The 15716-nt window shown below is 44.0% G+C and overlaps 1 protein-coding gene across 1 annotated transcript in view; it reads right to left on the bottom strand.

Annotated features, from left to right (window-relative positions):
• Positions 1 to 636: 636 nt before the first annotated feature.
• Positions 637 to 15716, bottom strand: part of CRLF3 (cytokine receptor like factor 3) — a 49471-nt gene continuing 34391 nt past the window's right edge. The window contains exons 7-8 of the mRNA XM_056862957.1: positions 2860 to 2972; positions 637 to 896 (exon numbers count right to left, since the gene is read on the bottom strand). Of these exons, the coding sequence (XP_056718935.1) occupies positions 640 to 896; positions 2860 to 2972 (370 nt within the window). The 3' untranslated portion in view covers positions 637 to 639. The remainder of the gene's footprint in view (positions 897 to 2859; positions 2973 to 15716) is intronic.

Consider the following 15716-nt stretch of genomic DNA (forward strand, 5'->3'; position numbering starts at 1 on the left):
AGAGGCAGAGGAACCGTACCTCCAAACAATTTCAGCTTAAGATAGAGATGTTCTCCTGCAGTAAAATAGTGGTATTACCCACCAGAGGAAAAGAAATGTTCCAGTGGGCAAAATGCATCAACCTCAGATTTCAAAAATCCAACGGGCAAAAACTGAAGCATGATTAAGACTATGCTCGGCTCCGGGTTACTGTTGCAGTACCTTCCTCTGGGTGAGATAGCACATGTGTATGAGTTTGGTCCATTAACCCTGAGCCAAAAATAAAAGCAGCATTAGACAGCATTAGTCTAATCTGTACAGTAAGCACAACCATACATAGATAGGAACACAGTCATAGGATTGACACTGGATCCCCCCTAAAAAAAATAAACATGTAAGTTGATATCAGCCCTGAAGGTCTACTTAATTTTCCAGATTTATTCCAAACGTTTCACCTCTACATTAAGTGAATCCAGTGAAGAGGACGGAGTTCAAGTAATTTTATCACATAGGACAGGATTTTGTTATGGGGCTTCCTCCTGTACAGACTCTACCCCAGTGTACTAAAAACACACACCGTTTGGGAGTCTGCTCTAGCAAACCACTGCATCACTGAGTCCAACTGCAGGGAGAGACACAAATCAATCATGGTTTCAGAGGCTAGAACACCAGCACTTTCCAACCCGGATAGGAGAATGAACATCCAAAATACAGAGAACCGCAGCACTGATCAAGTACCCAGTCAAAGACCACTTCCCTGTTGTTAGAACTAATTGTTACTCTAAGTTTGGAGTTTCCCCCTTCATCATGGTTGGAAGGACCCAGGCTCACAGCTTCCATGTCAAACGTCACAGCTGATCCTGAAGTAACTGCAGGCAACTGGTTTGTCATCTCTTTGCCGTTCACAAATACAGCCCCTGAAACAGACAAGGTAAGAAAATTAGTATAACAACCAACAACACCTTTATTGGCATATATTTGCAGCGAAGTACAAAAACAAGAGAACACAGAAAGCTAGGGCTAAACAAAAGCAGGGTTTAAATTCTCGGAGCCTCATAACCAGTTGCAAAAATTTTGCTATCCTGTCTAGCGTGGTAGGATTTTGTCCAGAAAGGAAAAGCTGTAGCTTGCACTTTTCTGAGGCTCAATTCCATGTGACTTGGAGTGAATTAAGAAGTTTAGCCCGAATGTCAACATAAAGAGGCAGTACAGAAAAACATGTTGCAGTGATAAACCTCCCAAATAGCACAGCTGAAGGTAAGACATTAAACCTTGCAAGTATAAAAGCTGTAATTTGCTGTGTGTTAAAGGTGGTAAAAATAGAACACCGGGCTGTCCAAAGGTAGTGAAATCCCCAAATACAGTGGGGAACAGGTTTTCCTGGCTGCACAATTAAGTTCTTGAAATTCTAAGTCTAGGATTTTATGTTTTATGATTGTATATGCAGATACTTCAGAAACCAATGCAAGCAAGTCTAAGGAGATGCCTGAAGTTTTAATTTTTTGCTCAATATGGCTTAACCATTTAGAAGACTGATATTCGGTGAGCATTAAATGGGAAAAACTAGTGGAATCAGAGCTAAAAAGTAAGTGCAGCCAGAACTTGATTGTTAGCACCATGCTCTGGGGAAAAAAATTAGTATTTACACAATACATACAGGTGATCCTGACCATGAAAATCCAATAAATTCTGCACCATGGTCTCAAGTTGTATATATGGGCTTGGATCCAGTGATGCACAAGTGGAAACATAAACATACTGCAGTTCTGTTTGTGCAAGATCTTGTAACAACTAGCACTTCCCCCCTATATATTATGTGCCATCATGACACTTCTGACTTATGGCGACCCTAAGAATTAATGACCTCCAAAACTTCTTATAATTAACAGCCTTGCTTAGGTCTTGCAGACTGAGAGCCGTGTGGCTTCCTTGATTGAGTCAGTCTGTCTGATGCTGGGTCTTCCTCTTTGTCTGCAGTCTTCAACTTTTCCTAGCATTATTGTCCAGTGATGCTTGTCTATGTATTATAGTGCTCACAAATTGGTTGCACAGCATCTTGCGCAAGCGGACAAGCAAGTGAGGACACAATAAGTTTGACTTACAGTGCAATCCTGAGTGGGCGCAGCAAGCCAAAAACACTATTTTGTAGAAAACCACATGAAACCACCCCATAGGGTTTCATGAGGCTGCACCAGCAGTTTTGCAGGTGCAAGTTAGCACCTGCAAAAGGGGCGTTCCCAGAGTGAAAGGGCTTAGGGAGCTAACTAAAGTCAGCTCTGCCCCCGGGAACACCCCAGCAATGCCCCCTTCAGCCCAGCATGAGCCCTTGCGCCAGGGAAATGCTGCTGACGAGGGTATGCTGGTGCCTGAGTCTAGCACTGCTGCACTGCTCCCCAGAGCCGGTGTAAGTAGCCCAGCACCAGCATTAGTGCCAGTTTAGCCAGCGCAAGTGGCACTAACGCCAAAGCAGGGATCAGGCCGGTTCCTATTACCTCCCCCCCCCCCACTGTGGATTGCTTTTCCTGTGAAAGCAGCCACTGGGCTCTTTCTTGTGTTTCCACTTGTGCAAGAGCTGTAGCTCTTTTGCAGGGGGCAAAAAATAGCTCTTCACCTCCCTCATCTTTATCAAAGCTGCCCTGCCTGGTCACCTGGAAGAAGTTCTTAATCACTACAAGTGACCAGATGAGTGACTGTTTACAAGCATACCTAAAAGGCATTCCTTCTAGTCAACAACACACTGGTTCTATCTTTCTAAAATGTGTGACGATTAGAATGCATTACAGGCCACACACAGAGTGTAAAGCAGAGTGCAGGCAAAATTAGATGCTCAGTCACCTTTACCCAACTTCCTTGTCTGCAAGAGATCCTCAAGCAACTCACCGTTGGTGCTCACACACACTGCTTTGTCCCGCTGCAAAGAATCACAGCCATTCTGCTGCTCCACACAAACTCCTATGCTGTCTTTTTTGTCCACTGGGCCAACTGTTTCAATTCTGTGGAGGAAAAACCCACAAGAGTTTGTTACACTCTGAAAGTTTAAAATTAACAATTGAAGTCCCCTTTCAGTGTTATTGTTAACAGCGCCCTAGCTAATGGCAACAGTGCCTGTGGTTTTATGGGTCTCCATTCCTTAGTTGTCATCAAGAGAAGAAACTCCACTTCTGAACCTAACATTTGTCTAAATGGTTCCCTTTTTGTGATGCAGGCAACTGGAACAGCCACCCAGTTCAAGAAATCCTAACGTACATTGAATTGACCTGGATACAGAGAGTGGGGAAAGCCTGCCCCACTATGGGACCGCAGGTGAATATTGGATTAAGTGCTTTCATGACAACGTTAGGTAACGGGGCATTGATATTGTGCCCTTTCGAGGCAATCTGAGGATGCTGAACAACTGCATACATAAAAAGGCAATTAAAACACACACACTTACGCCCAAGTGAAACTATTTCCCATGGCTAGATTGTACCTGGTATTTCTTTAAATGTCTACCAGTCACAGATTTAGAGAAGGTTTCTTTTCAATTAAAGAAAAGGCTCGAGATTTTAACTTGGTTCACCATATTAGAGTCCACCACTCATGTGGAGGAGTGGGGAATCAAACCTGGTTCTCCAGATTAGAGTCTGCTCCTAACCACCACACCGGCTCTCATGCAAACCACATGGCAAAACAAAGGTATTTTGTCTTCAGCTCTATGTTTGCTTTTTCACAAGAAAGAAGCTTCCTGCAACACCTGGAATAATTTGCTCTCGCACCTGTGAGGACTCAAACTACAGCAGCTCTTAATCCTTGGCCCTTTCTGGGTCTCAAGTAGGGGCTTGGCCTCAGCACCGATTGCTACCAAACTCTGGCCACCTGCGAAACCATCGACCAAGCTGGCAAGCACATCCAGAACAGCACAGTGCCATATGACAAGCCTGGGTGCTTCTTTGCACTGTGCGAGAAAGGAAATCTCACCCTGGCCTTTGCCAAACCTTGCCATTAACCAGTCATGAGGACCCCAGGCTGACAGTGATCACATAAAGGACAGCTCAATAAAACATGAAGCTCCTGTCCAGAAGGCGGGATCAGTTAGCAAGATGTTGGGTTCGAATATCACGTTTTGCAGCTCTCTCACTCTTTGCTTTGAAAAATCCTAGATCTTAATTTGCACCTTTCTTTAAGGGTGCATTGGAAGGCAATCCTAATAATGACATACAGGTGCTCCCTTTAACCAAGTGCCCCTCCATTTCTTTAAGCAAGAAGATACGCAGCAAGCATTTTCACTGTTCTCCAAAGCAGGCAACACATTTCAATGCTATGATGTACATTTTGAAAACTGTTTGAAATTTCACATTGTGCAACACCCACTGCTGGGATCATGTGTATCCCAGTGCTTCTGACCTCACAAGCTTGAGCTGCAGGGGATACAAAATTTAAACGTGCATGAAAACAGGAAAAATTCCCGTTCTGAAGTTTGTTTCCCCGTTTGCAATGTATTGTTATGGCTCTGGGAAAGACCTAACTGAGCAGTGACATCAAGTATGCATTGTGCTAGAAATGATACAGGAAGCAAAACAGACATTACCCTTCCTCAGATGGCTCATGCTTTTGCAACAAGAATTATGGCTGACATGATACAAAAGGCAAGGCTAAGATGGGGGGGTGTAGATGGGAGGAAGCAGCATTGACAAAGGAAGCAGAGGAGCTGTAGCTCAGACCGACACAAGGTGAGAAACTACATGCCACAGAGAGTTAATGGCTTTTCTTCCTGGTCAGAATATCAGTCTGTACATTTATTTTACACTATGACATAATTCTCCATGAAAACAAACTGGCTATGGAATGTTTGTCAAAACTATCAAAAAATTTCAGCACAATCTTTTCAGAACAGGAAATTATAAATGGTTTTGCTTCTGTCTGGAAAAAGGGCAGGCTGGGGAATAATGAGTTAATTCTTCCATGATATTTGGACTACAATTCAAAATTGGAACCATGTTGCACTCCTAGTACTTAAGCAAAGCTTTCCGATCCTCTGGGAAAAGTCATAGATAGCTGAAGTCAGGCATTGTTGGCGGAGGGATGGGGGGGATGTTTAAATCTTGAACATCTGGAAATAATCCACATGTGGGCTGTTTGTAGAAAGTGAACCAGAGATTTACGATCTCCAGCTGCCTTATTTTCAGCTTTAAATAATATCTTGTCAACTGATACAATTTTAAAATACTGTTTTATACGTCAACTAATATAGCCACGGGCTCAAGTGTCTCTCTGGTTGGAGGATAAGAAACCATATATAAAACCCTTAGTCGCTTACTAAAACCGACTAAATGCTGCATCACTATGTTTAAAGGAATAAGAACCCCCTTGAGGATCGTCTTCAGGTCAGATTTATCCTGGTCTAAACATATTCAGTACATTAAACATAAAATTGAACTGTCATTGTTAGCACTTAATCATTTTTTATCCAAAGCGCTCAGTTCTACCCTGCATGCTATATGACACTCAAATCTGGTTCTCAGGTCCAGTTGAATTATTTGACAAGCGTCAGATTTTTTTTGGGGGGGGGGTAAAATCTTTGCCTTACCCCCACGAACAGCATCTTCAGGTGTCTGCTTGGAACTGGGTCTTCCTAAATTTCTACTTTGATTTGGAAAGCCATAATCAATTTCAAATATAGGCTACTTAATGCTGAGAACCTTCAAATGCTTACTAGATCAGCAGCTCAAGAGAACAGCTGGTCATGGTGGAATGAAATCGTAGGTTCTGAAATTGCATAACTGGCTCCTTTGAGGTCTTCCAACCTCTTTGATAGAGAAGGAAAGAGTGTTAATTATTAAGAAGCTTTTTAAACAAGACTGGAACCTATTAATCCAAGATGCTACACAGAAATGTTCCCCACTCCATCTGGGAATCAAATATTTAGCCAAATTTGAATTCCCATCCTATCTTTCTATGATGACGATATCTAAATTAAGACGGTCACATATGCTTGCATGCTGGAATGTACTACCTACAGCACAGATGAAGGGGTGTCTTGCTGGGATTCCTCCAGAACAACGTTTTTGTGATTGCTCCTTACCTATGGTTGTTTTGTTATCGCACATTTTCTTTTATTGTTCATAAGAACATAAGAAAGGCCCTGCTGGATCAGACCAAGGCCCATCAAGTCCAGCAGTCTGTTCACACAGTGGCCAACCAGGTGCCTCTAGGAAGCCACTAACAAGACGAGTGCAGCAGCACCATCCTGCCTGTGTTCCACCGCACCCAAAATAATAGGCATGCTCCTCTGATACTAGAGAGAATAGGTATGTAGCATGACTAGTATCCATTCTAACTAACAGCCATAAATACCCCTCTCCTCCATGAATATGTCCACTCCCCTCTTAAAGCCCTCCAAGCTGGCAGCCATCACCACATCCTGGGGCAGGGAGTTCCACAATTTAACTATGCGTTGTATGAAAAAATACTTCCTTTTATCTGTTTTGAATCTCTTACCCTCCAGCTTTAGCAGATGACCCCGTGTTCTAGTATTATGGGAGAGGGAGAAAAACGTCTCCCTGTCCACTCTCTCCAAACCATGTATAATTTTATAGACCTCTATCACGTCTCCCCTCAGCCGCCTTCTTTCCAAGCTAAACAGCCCTAATCGTCTTAACCGCTCCCCATAGGACAGTTGCTCTAGTCCCCTAATCATTTTGGTTGCTCTTTTCTGCACCTTCTCAAGCTCTGTAATATCCTTTTTTAGGTGTGGTGACCAGAACTGTACACAGTACTCCAAGTGTGGTCTCACCATAGATTTGTACAAGGGCAGTATGATATCAGCAGTTTTATTATCTATTCCTCGTCTAATTATGGCCACCATGGAATTTGCCTTTTTTACAGCAGCCGGACACTGGGTTGACATCTTCATTGAGCTAGCCACTACCACCCCAAGATCCCTTTCTTGGTCTGTCGCTGCCAACACAGATCCCATCAGTGTATATGTGAAGTTGGGATTTTTTGCCCCAATATGCATCACTTTACACTTACTCACATTGAATCTCATTTGCCATTTTAATGCCCATTCTTCCAGTATGCAGAGATCCTTCTGGAGCTCTTCACAGTCCGATTTTGTTTTAGCCACCCTAAATAATGTGGTGTCATCTGCAAACTTGGCTACTTCACTGTTTAACCCCAACTCCAGGTCATTGATGAGGTCAGTGTGTTCCAAACACACTGTTATCAGGGAGAAATTTCTTGCAAATTGGCTATTAAAATATTCAGCCACTTCTGATACCCACAAATTAAGATTGTTTCTGAGTGGCTTTCGTAAAGAACGTATGGTTGATGTGGCAACATTCTTCCTTGCTGTTGTTTTTAATTCTTAAATATTTTGTTGGTGTGTGGCTTATGGGCTGTGAAACCTGAATAAAGTGAAAGCGAAAACCCCCTTGCTGGATGAGAGGAAGATCCATCTCACCCAGCATTCTGTTTCCTAAAGTCGCCTGCAAAGCCCCCCGGAAACTCCCAAGGAGGACATGAAAATGATGGTTAGCCTCTTTTTACCCCAAAATCTGGTATCCGGCTACTGCTGTTCATGGAGGTTCTATTTAACTATCACAGTTAACTTTTGCACTGACCAGGTGACTACTTGTAAGTGTGAGGGCCCAAAGAAATCTCCTTCAAGAGCTTCTTTATTTAGAAAGCTTAGGTGCCACCTCTCCAGAAAACCTGGATGTTCCAACTCCTTTTAATGGAGGAGGAAGTCCAGAAAAGCCCTGGCTTGCATAAGGGCGAAAACGCATGGTCGCTTTAGCCTCCTTTATTCACTGTTTCAGCCAGGATTCAGCCAGGATCGAACGCATGTTCGGCAAAAAGCATGCATTCGATCCTGGCTGAATCCTGGCTGAAACAGGAAATAAAGGAGGCTAAAGCAACCATGTGTTTTCGCCCGTACATCTCAAACGAACTGAGATGGCTGTGATCATAGGAGCTCTTGTTTTGGGGAAAACACTGCATAAGGGCAATTCTGAATTAGGGCATTTGTCCCCAAATACCCACTGAGGATCAGTTCACAATTTTTTTTAAAAAACTCAGCTTCTATGAATTCAATCTGTCAATCTGTAAATCCATTTTACAGACACTTGAAGGATGGAATGGAAGGGAATAATTGTTCCTTGACAGATATTTATTTATTAAAACATCATAGAAGCATAGAGTTGGAAGGGCATCTAATCCAGCCCCCTGCACCATGCAGGAAATTCACAACTACTTCCCCCACTCCCCCAGTTACCCCTGCTCTATGCCCAGAGGAAGGCAAAAAAAACCCTCCAGGATCCCTGTCCAATGTGGCCTACCGGAAAATTCCTTCCTGACCCCAAAGTGGTGATTGGCATTACCCTGGGCATGTAAGAAAGGGCCATGAGAGTTGAGCACTGACTAAACCTTTCCTGCCCTCCCTCTCATGATCTGCCTAAGTTCAAAGAATCAGCACTGCTGACAGATGGCCATCTAGTTTCTGCTTAAAAACCTCCAAAGAAGAGCCCACCACCTCCCAAGGAAGCCTGTTCCACTGAGGAACCGCTCTGTCAGGAGGTTTTTCCTAATGTTTAGCTAAAAACTCTTTTGTTTTAATTTCAACCCACTGGTTTCTTTCCAACCTTCTGGGGCAACAGAAAATAACTCCACACCATCCTCTACATGACGGCCCTTCAAATACTTGAAGATGCCTTTCCCACCATCTATGGTGGTTCAAGGTTGCTTACAGAAACCAGCAAAACAAGCAAGACAATGAAGCCACAGAAAAACCCTGTTATGAAAACCAAACAGTAAATAATCTGTCCTGATGCCCTCCACAGCATTAAAAACAGTACCCATAGATTACAAATACAGGGGAGATTCACGTAGTTAAGTGAGGTGGGGGTTCCTTCGGTCAATATGCAAAAAGAGGAAGTGACTGACCGGAGGAATCTGGCTAACAGTAACAATATCTGCAGGAAAGAAGGGCACCCTAGTAATGTAAAACCAAGTAATGGTTCCCATTCCTCATGTGCAAATGCAAGCAGTAAATCCAACCATGAATGCACTGAGTCTGTATCACAGTGTTATGACTGTAGGATACAAAATGAATGCACACAGTGTCAGATTTACTGCTCTGATTTATTCAAACACCTAAGAAATTAGATGACATCTTCTTGAAAAGGGAAGCCAGACAGATTATCAAGCTACAAAATCTGGCACCTGGAGGGGTTAAGTGAGGAGCTTCCTTTCATACCACTGCTGTGGAAAGGACCAAACTAACTGGATTCAGATGCTGGAGCACTTTTCATAGTACAAAGGTTCTTCTTTAAGGACTTGCAGATGGTAAACATCACTCTTTTTAGAGGGCAGGCCTACCTTCACATATGGCTTGCACAAACCCTAGTTTGCATGCAAGCCAGAACTAGAAGCCATGTGAATTCCAGCTCTGGCTTGCAGACAACTATGATGAGTACAAACCTGTTTGCCCAGTTCAGATGCAACAGTAAACTATGGCTTGTTCACATTAGGAAAGAAGGGAATGCATCAGCTTTAGGTTAATTCATTATGAAGTCTCCAACCAGCCTGCAGAAAAGTGTCCTGTCCCTTTGTGTGCCTAAAGTGCCATCAAGTAGCAACCAACTTATGGCAACCCAGTAGAGTTTTCAAGGCAAGTGATTAAGCAAAGGTGGTTTGCCATCGCCTTCCTCCGCAGAGTCTTCCTTGAGGTCTCCCTTCCAAGTACTGACCCTACTTAGCTTCCAAGATCTGACGAGATCAGGCAAGCCTGGGCCATCCAGGTCAGGGCCCTGTTCCCTTAACAGAAATTTAATCAGATGTTACTTACCGCCATGCCATGAAGAGCTTCAGCTGCCCATTTCCAAACATTAAGCTTCTATTAAAGGGTCACAACTCCTTTTTAAAATCTAAGCCAGTTGGAACTTTCCTGTTTCTGTCATTCCAAGGATCTCCACCACATGCCGCTTCTGGGTTACAGGGGACCCGAAGTAACAACATGAGGGAGGTCTGTAGTGGGGTGAAAGAATCAGTGGAAATTGCCAATTTCGTATGGAGCTAAATGTAGGTGAGTGACATTACTTTTTTTTTTTTTTTAGGTTCCTTGAATGGCGGCTTAAACACTAACATGGGATCAATTTACATATAAAATTCCACCAGAAAAGCCAGAGCCTGTGATAAACTGTAATGTTTTTTCTAACTGTAAGACAGCCTAGAGCAGGGGTCCTCAAACTTTTTAAACAGGGGGCCAGTTCACTGTCCCTCAAACACTGTTGGGGGCCGGACTGTTTCGAGGGAAGAGGCGGCGGCGCGAGGGGGCTCTCCGGAAAAGCATCCTCCTTACAAGCCCGGTCATTCCCCCTGTAGTGGTTAAGAGTGGTGGTTGGGAGCGGGGACTCTAGAGAACCGGGTTTGATTCCCCACTCCTCCACGTGAGAAGCGGAGGCTAATCTGGTGAACCTGGTTGGTTTCCCCACCCCTACTCACGAAGCCAGCTGGCTGACCTTGGGCAAGTTACAGCTCTGTTAGCGCTCTCTCAGCCTCACCTGCCTCACAGGGAGTCTGTTGTGGGAGGGTATGGGAAGGGGATTGTAAGGCAATTTGAGTCTCCCTTTAGTGGTAGAGAAAGTTGGCATGTAAAAACCAAGGCCATTTATTCATGGAAGGGTTTGCCTTGGATTTGCCGCTCTCCAGATGCACATTTTCCCCATCCGAATTCTCCAAACTCTCCCCTGGAGTGGGGGGGGGGGGGAATTTACTTTTGAGTTCTGAGAATTCGGATGGGGAAAATGTGCAGCTGGAGAGCGGCAAATCCAAGGCAAAACCTCCTGTGCATAAATGGCCACAAGTCTTTTTCTTCTCCCTGGAGATATGCCCAGCCCTCCCAAGGGGCCCCTACAATTACCTCCAGGCCACAAGGATAACCCCAGGAGGAGAGAGAGCCCCAAGCCGTGAGAACGCTGCCAACTGTGGCCAAAACAGGAACGCCAGGACAGGAAGGGGGCGACTGGGCGGCGTGCGAGGCAGCAAGACGCCTCGCGCACCCAGGAAAGGAGGTTTTGGGCCTGGGAGGGAGAGGGGGAAGGGGGCGACCGGGCGGCACGCGAAGCAGCAAGATGCCTTGTGTGCCCAGGAAAGGGGTTTGGGGCTGGAGAGGGAGAGGGAGCAGGGAAGGGGGCGACTGGGGCAGGAGGGAGGCTTCCAGTTGTGCGTACACAGCCAGGAAGCCCAGAAAAGCTCTGGGGAGGGGGGCAAGGGGGGACTGGCTTCCTTGGTCCCCGGGCCGGACAAAAGCCCTCCGGGGGCCGGATCCGGCCCTCGGGCCTTAGTTTGAGGACCCCTGGCCTAGAGCACTGAGATCGTCTCGTAAATATCATCTAGCCCAATTTTGGATGGTCTTATTTTGCCATTGTGATACAGAGAGACCAGTATTATTTTGCCATTGTGACATTTATTTATTTTGCCGTTGTGATACAGAGAGCCAGTATGGTGTAGTGTTTAAGAGCGGTAGTTTGGAGCGGTAGACTCTAATCTGGAGAACCGGATTTGATTCCCCACTCCTCCACATGAACAGCAAACACTAATCTGGTGAACCGGGTTGGTTTCCCCACTACTACACATGAGGCCAGCTGGGTGACCTTGGGCTAGTCACATCTCTTGGGGCTCTCTCAGCCCCACCTACCTCACAGACTGTCTGTTGTAGGGAGGGGAAGGGAAAGTGATTGTAAGCCGGTTTGATTCTTCCTTAAACTGTAGAGAAAATCGGCATATAAAAACCAACTCTTCTTCTTCTACTACTAAATCCTCAGGGAATTGGGGGGACGACAACTCTGTTAGGAAGGAAGGAAGGAAGGAAGAGGAAGGATTTGCTTGGGAACATTTCATTGTTAGAATGGATTCTCTTGGGAAGGGTTAACTTCACCAATTGAGCTTTCATACACAGAGTTTACATTTGCTGTAACAGAAAGCAGGTTTCTTTGGGTGCCTGCACACCCTTCGTCACATACAGAAACAGCAGCCAACAACATGTATTCCAAATAAATGAAAATCTGCCTCACAATATCTTAAAACACAATCATGCTCTCCTTTACCTGGAAAAAGGAATCGAGCAATAGCTTTGTGAGAATGTAATAATGAAACAGATTAATAGAGGCTAATCACCAAATGCACAGAACCCCTAGGCTAGCCAGATCTAAAATAAACTTGGGGCTGGGAGAGAGAAACTGGGAGGGGTGAGGGTAGTTAAATAACATGTCAGTTTAAGAGTATAAGACACCTGCCGGGTCAAATTGAGGATCTCCTTTGGACAGCCATCTGTTTGCAACAGCAGCCTGCTATATGTTTCCAGGAAGTATACCCACAGGCCATGAAGGCAACTGCCCTCCCTATCTATTCAGAGATACAGTGCTTCTGAATAAGAAGGTTCCATTTTGATGTCATGGCTACCAGCCAATGATAGAATGTCCCCCATTAATTTGTTATGCTGTTTGTTAAAAGCCATGTAAGTTAGTGAACATCATCATGTCCTGCAACAGCGTGTTAAATCGACTATGTGTTGCTTGGAATATTCCTTCCCTTTGTTCATTTTGAACCTTCTGTTGATCAATTTCCTTGTATGACCATGAATTCTGCTATTAGGAAAGAGAGAGGGAAAGGCCTCTCCCAATCCCACTTTCTCCGTTCCATGCATAATTTTATAAATCTTTGTTTTATAAATAATTTTTTCCAAACTATGAATTTAGGGGTTTCCCTCATAAGTAAGTAGCTCTAGCACTTGGATAAAGCTGCTTTATACTGAATCAGACCATCAAGGTCAGTATCATCTACTCAGACAAAGTGGCTCTCCAGGGTTTTAGACAGAAATCTTTTACATCACCTACTACCTAATTGTTTTTTAGCTGAAGACGCCAGGGATTGAACCTGGGACCTTCTGCATGCCAAGCAGATGCTCCACCACTGAGCCTCAGGCCCCCTCCGATTATTTTGACTGCTCTTTTCTGCATCTGTGCCAGCACTATACCATCTCCTTTTTTTAGATGGAAGGTACAAAACATTAGTATTCCAAACAACTTAATTGGCATTTTCAAAAAAATGTTAAATGTTTAAACCAACGTAGTCTCAACAAAAATACTTTTGAGGCAGTTTGCAACTTTAATTAAAATGATTAAGCTAAAAAAAATAGAAACCAGCAGCATAAAATTCAATCAAAACGGCAATAACTGCATAAAAAGCAGCAATAAAAGAGAAAACAATCCAGGCAATTGGTAAAAGAAGCAATACTCTTAACTTAGAGCCATCAGTAAAAATCAAATAAAGCCAGCAGAGATCAAACATGTCATGTTCATTTACAAATTCTTGATCAGATCTAATATGGCAGAATTCTCTCTTTTCTGACATAGCTGCTTAAATCCCCCCCCCCAAAAAAATAGGTCTCTCTTCAGTTCCAGAATAAGAACAGAAGCATGGAATTCATGTAGCTTCTCTGCAGTCCCTGACCTCCTTCAGTATTCCTTTCATACCTCCCTGGTTCATTCCCTGCTCCTGATATCATGTCACTAATATTTGTTGCTTCTTTTTATGCCTTTCACTAGTTGCTCCTCTCATTCCATCTTAGCTTGCCTCATCAACTTTCATATATGTCAGATAGGGCTTCTGACAGCTCCGTTCCTAAACAAGATGGTTTCCCCGCGAACAAGATGGAGTTCTCCGTGCACTCCTCCCCCCCCCCCCCGTTTTGCACATGAGCTTTGGCCAGGGATTTACAATTGTATTGGGACCTGCCCGTGTAAATCTCCGATCTGATATCGGGTCCCACGCACAAAGCCGAGAGCTCGGCCATCTCCTCCACTGATTGCTCACAATTGTTTCTGTTCAGTTTTACTTAAGTCGTTACCGGCAGGAAACGACTACATTGTCTCTTTGTTCCTGTAACCCTATTGTATCAGCGCTATATATGTATCCATACTCCCCCAGTCATGTATTCCAGCCTTGCTCGTCTCCTTACTGAAATCACTGTCTTTCGGAATAAATCCCTGAATCGCTGCTCTGTCTGGATTTGAGTTCTATTGCCTGAAACGCCGTGCATTTGCTGAAGCCTGACAATATACTTTCCCAAAGGTTCTGCCCTTTTTAATTTTCCTCATCTGAGCAAGGCACCTGCTTTTTAAAGGATGACTTCTCTCTTTAAGGGCTCTGTTATTTGATCACAGTGGCTTCTCTTGGATTTATTTGCATCTTTTCTTATAGCATCTTTTAGCCAAGCCTTTAATATCATGGCTTTAAATAACCTTCAAGCAACAAAAGGATCTATTATCATTACTCTTTTCTTCAATTTGCTCTTAACTAATCCCTTGGTTTTTGAGATAAATTCCTGCTTTTGAAATTAAACATTACTTTATTGGGCTTCTAGGCAATTGTCCACCCATGTGCACTGAATTTGATAATATTGTGGTCACTATTTCCAAGCTGTTCAGTAATACTTGCAGCTTTTAACTTCTCTAAAATACACCATCCTACTAAGCATCATATAAACAGCTTAATGACAGTACATGATATGGAAAGATCGCCAAGTCCTCAGGAAGGAAGGGAAAACATCGGAAGGGAAGGAGCAGCATGAACCCCAAGGAAATTCTCCAGTTAATATCAGAGAACGGATCAGTTTCTGACCAAGCAAATGTTACATTCACAGCAGGTCAGTGTTTCCCAGACTTCCAGTAGCAGAAGCACACTTCCTTTTCTGAACAAAAACTGGAGACACATTTCATTCTTGACTTACTTTTATAATCTGAAACAGTCAAAAACTACCTGCTACTCCCCATGGGTCTATGAGAGCCACTGCTGTTTGGAAGGCGGCAACTACTTACCAGTGACTCACGCAGAGATGCAGAATGTGGCCTCCTCTGAAAACAGGTCATTTTGCTTCACCCATATATTGGAATGCTTAAATTATCCAATCATGCCTAATGCAAAAAAGTGACAGAATAGCTGCAGAGAAGCAGCAAGAAGGCTCCCCCCTGGGATGGAAACTTGGGGTCATGGGAGGTTTTTATTATTAGACTGATTTCTCACAGTGCAATACTGTGCTCAGCACACAGCAAAGGAAACACTGCTCTAGAAATTCATATGGAAAGGGGCTGGTGGAGCTGCTAACATCCACCTAAAGACAAATGCAAATCCAACAGATGACTTGGTCCTCCGAAATCAGAAGATCCATGCTTGGAGGAATAATAGAGGACCTGAAGATTCTTGTGGACAGACAGCCTAATGAGAAATAAGGGATAGCACATGGAGCTTGTTGCAGTATTTGGGAAGCCCGTTAAGCCAGGAGTGCAAAGCTTACATAGACACAGTCTATGTAACCAGAGAAGTCCCTTGAGCTGGTAATGACTGCTGGCACCAGGACATTCCCGCTGGAACCTGCCCTGGCTGACACAGCCTCATCTCAAGAGGAAGCAGCTCAGAGGATCTGCCAAGATTTCTAATCTCATTGTAATGAATTAGTGAGTTTATTTCTAGAAGAAAACACATAACCCAAGCAGCCTTCTCTCACAGGGAGTTTCTGCTCCAGGCAGCCACCTGGAGCCTTGCATGAGCTATAATTATGTGGAAGTACATGACTCCTGGATACCAGCAAACCTGCAATTCTCATGTGGAAGGAAACCAGCTGCAATTGGGAGTCTTTTGAGAAAGCTCCTGAAGAATGAGCAAGTTTCTCTACCAAGAAACATCTGGTTAAGGCAGGG

Source organism: Euleptes europaea, chromosome 1 (genome assembly GCF_029931775.1).
Source record: "Euleptes europaea isolate rEulEur1 chromosome 1, rEulEur1.hap1, whole genome shotgun sequence".
Lineage (NCBI taxonomy): Eukaryota > Metazoa > Chordata > Lepidosauria > Squamata > Sphaerodactylidae > Euleptes > Euleptes europaea.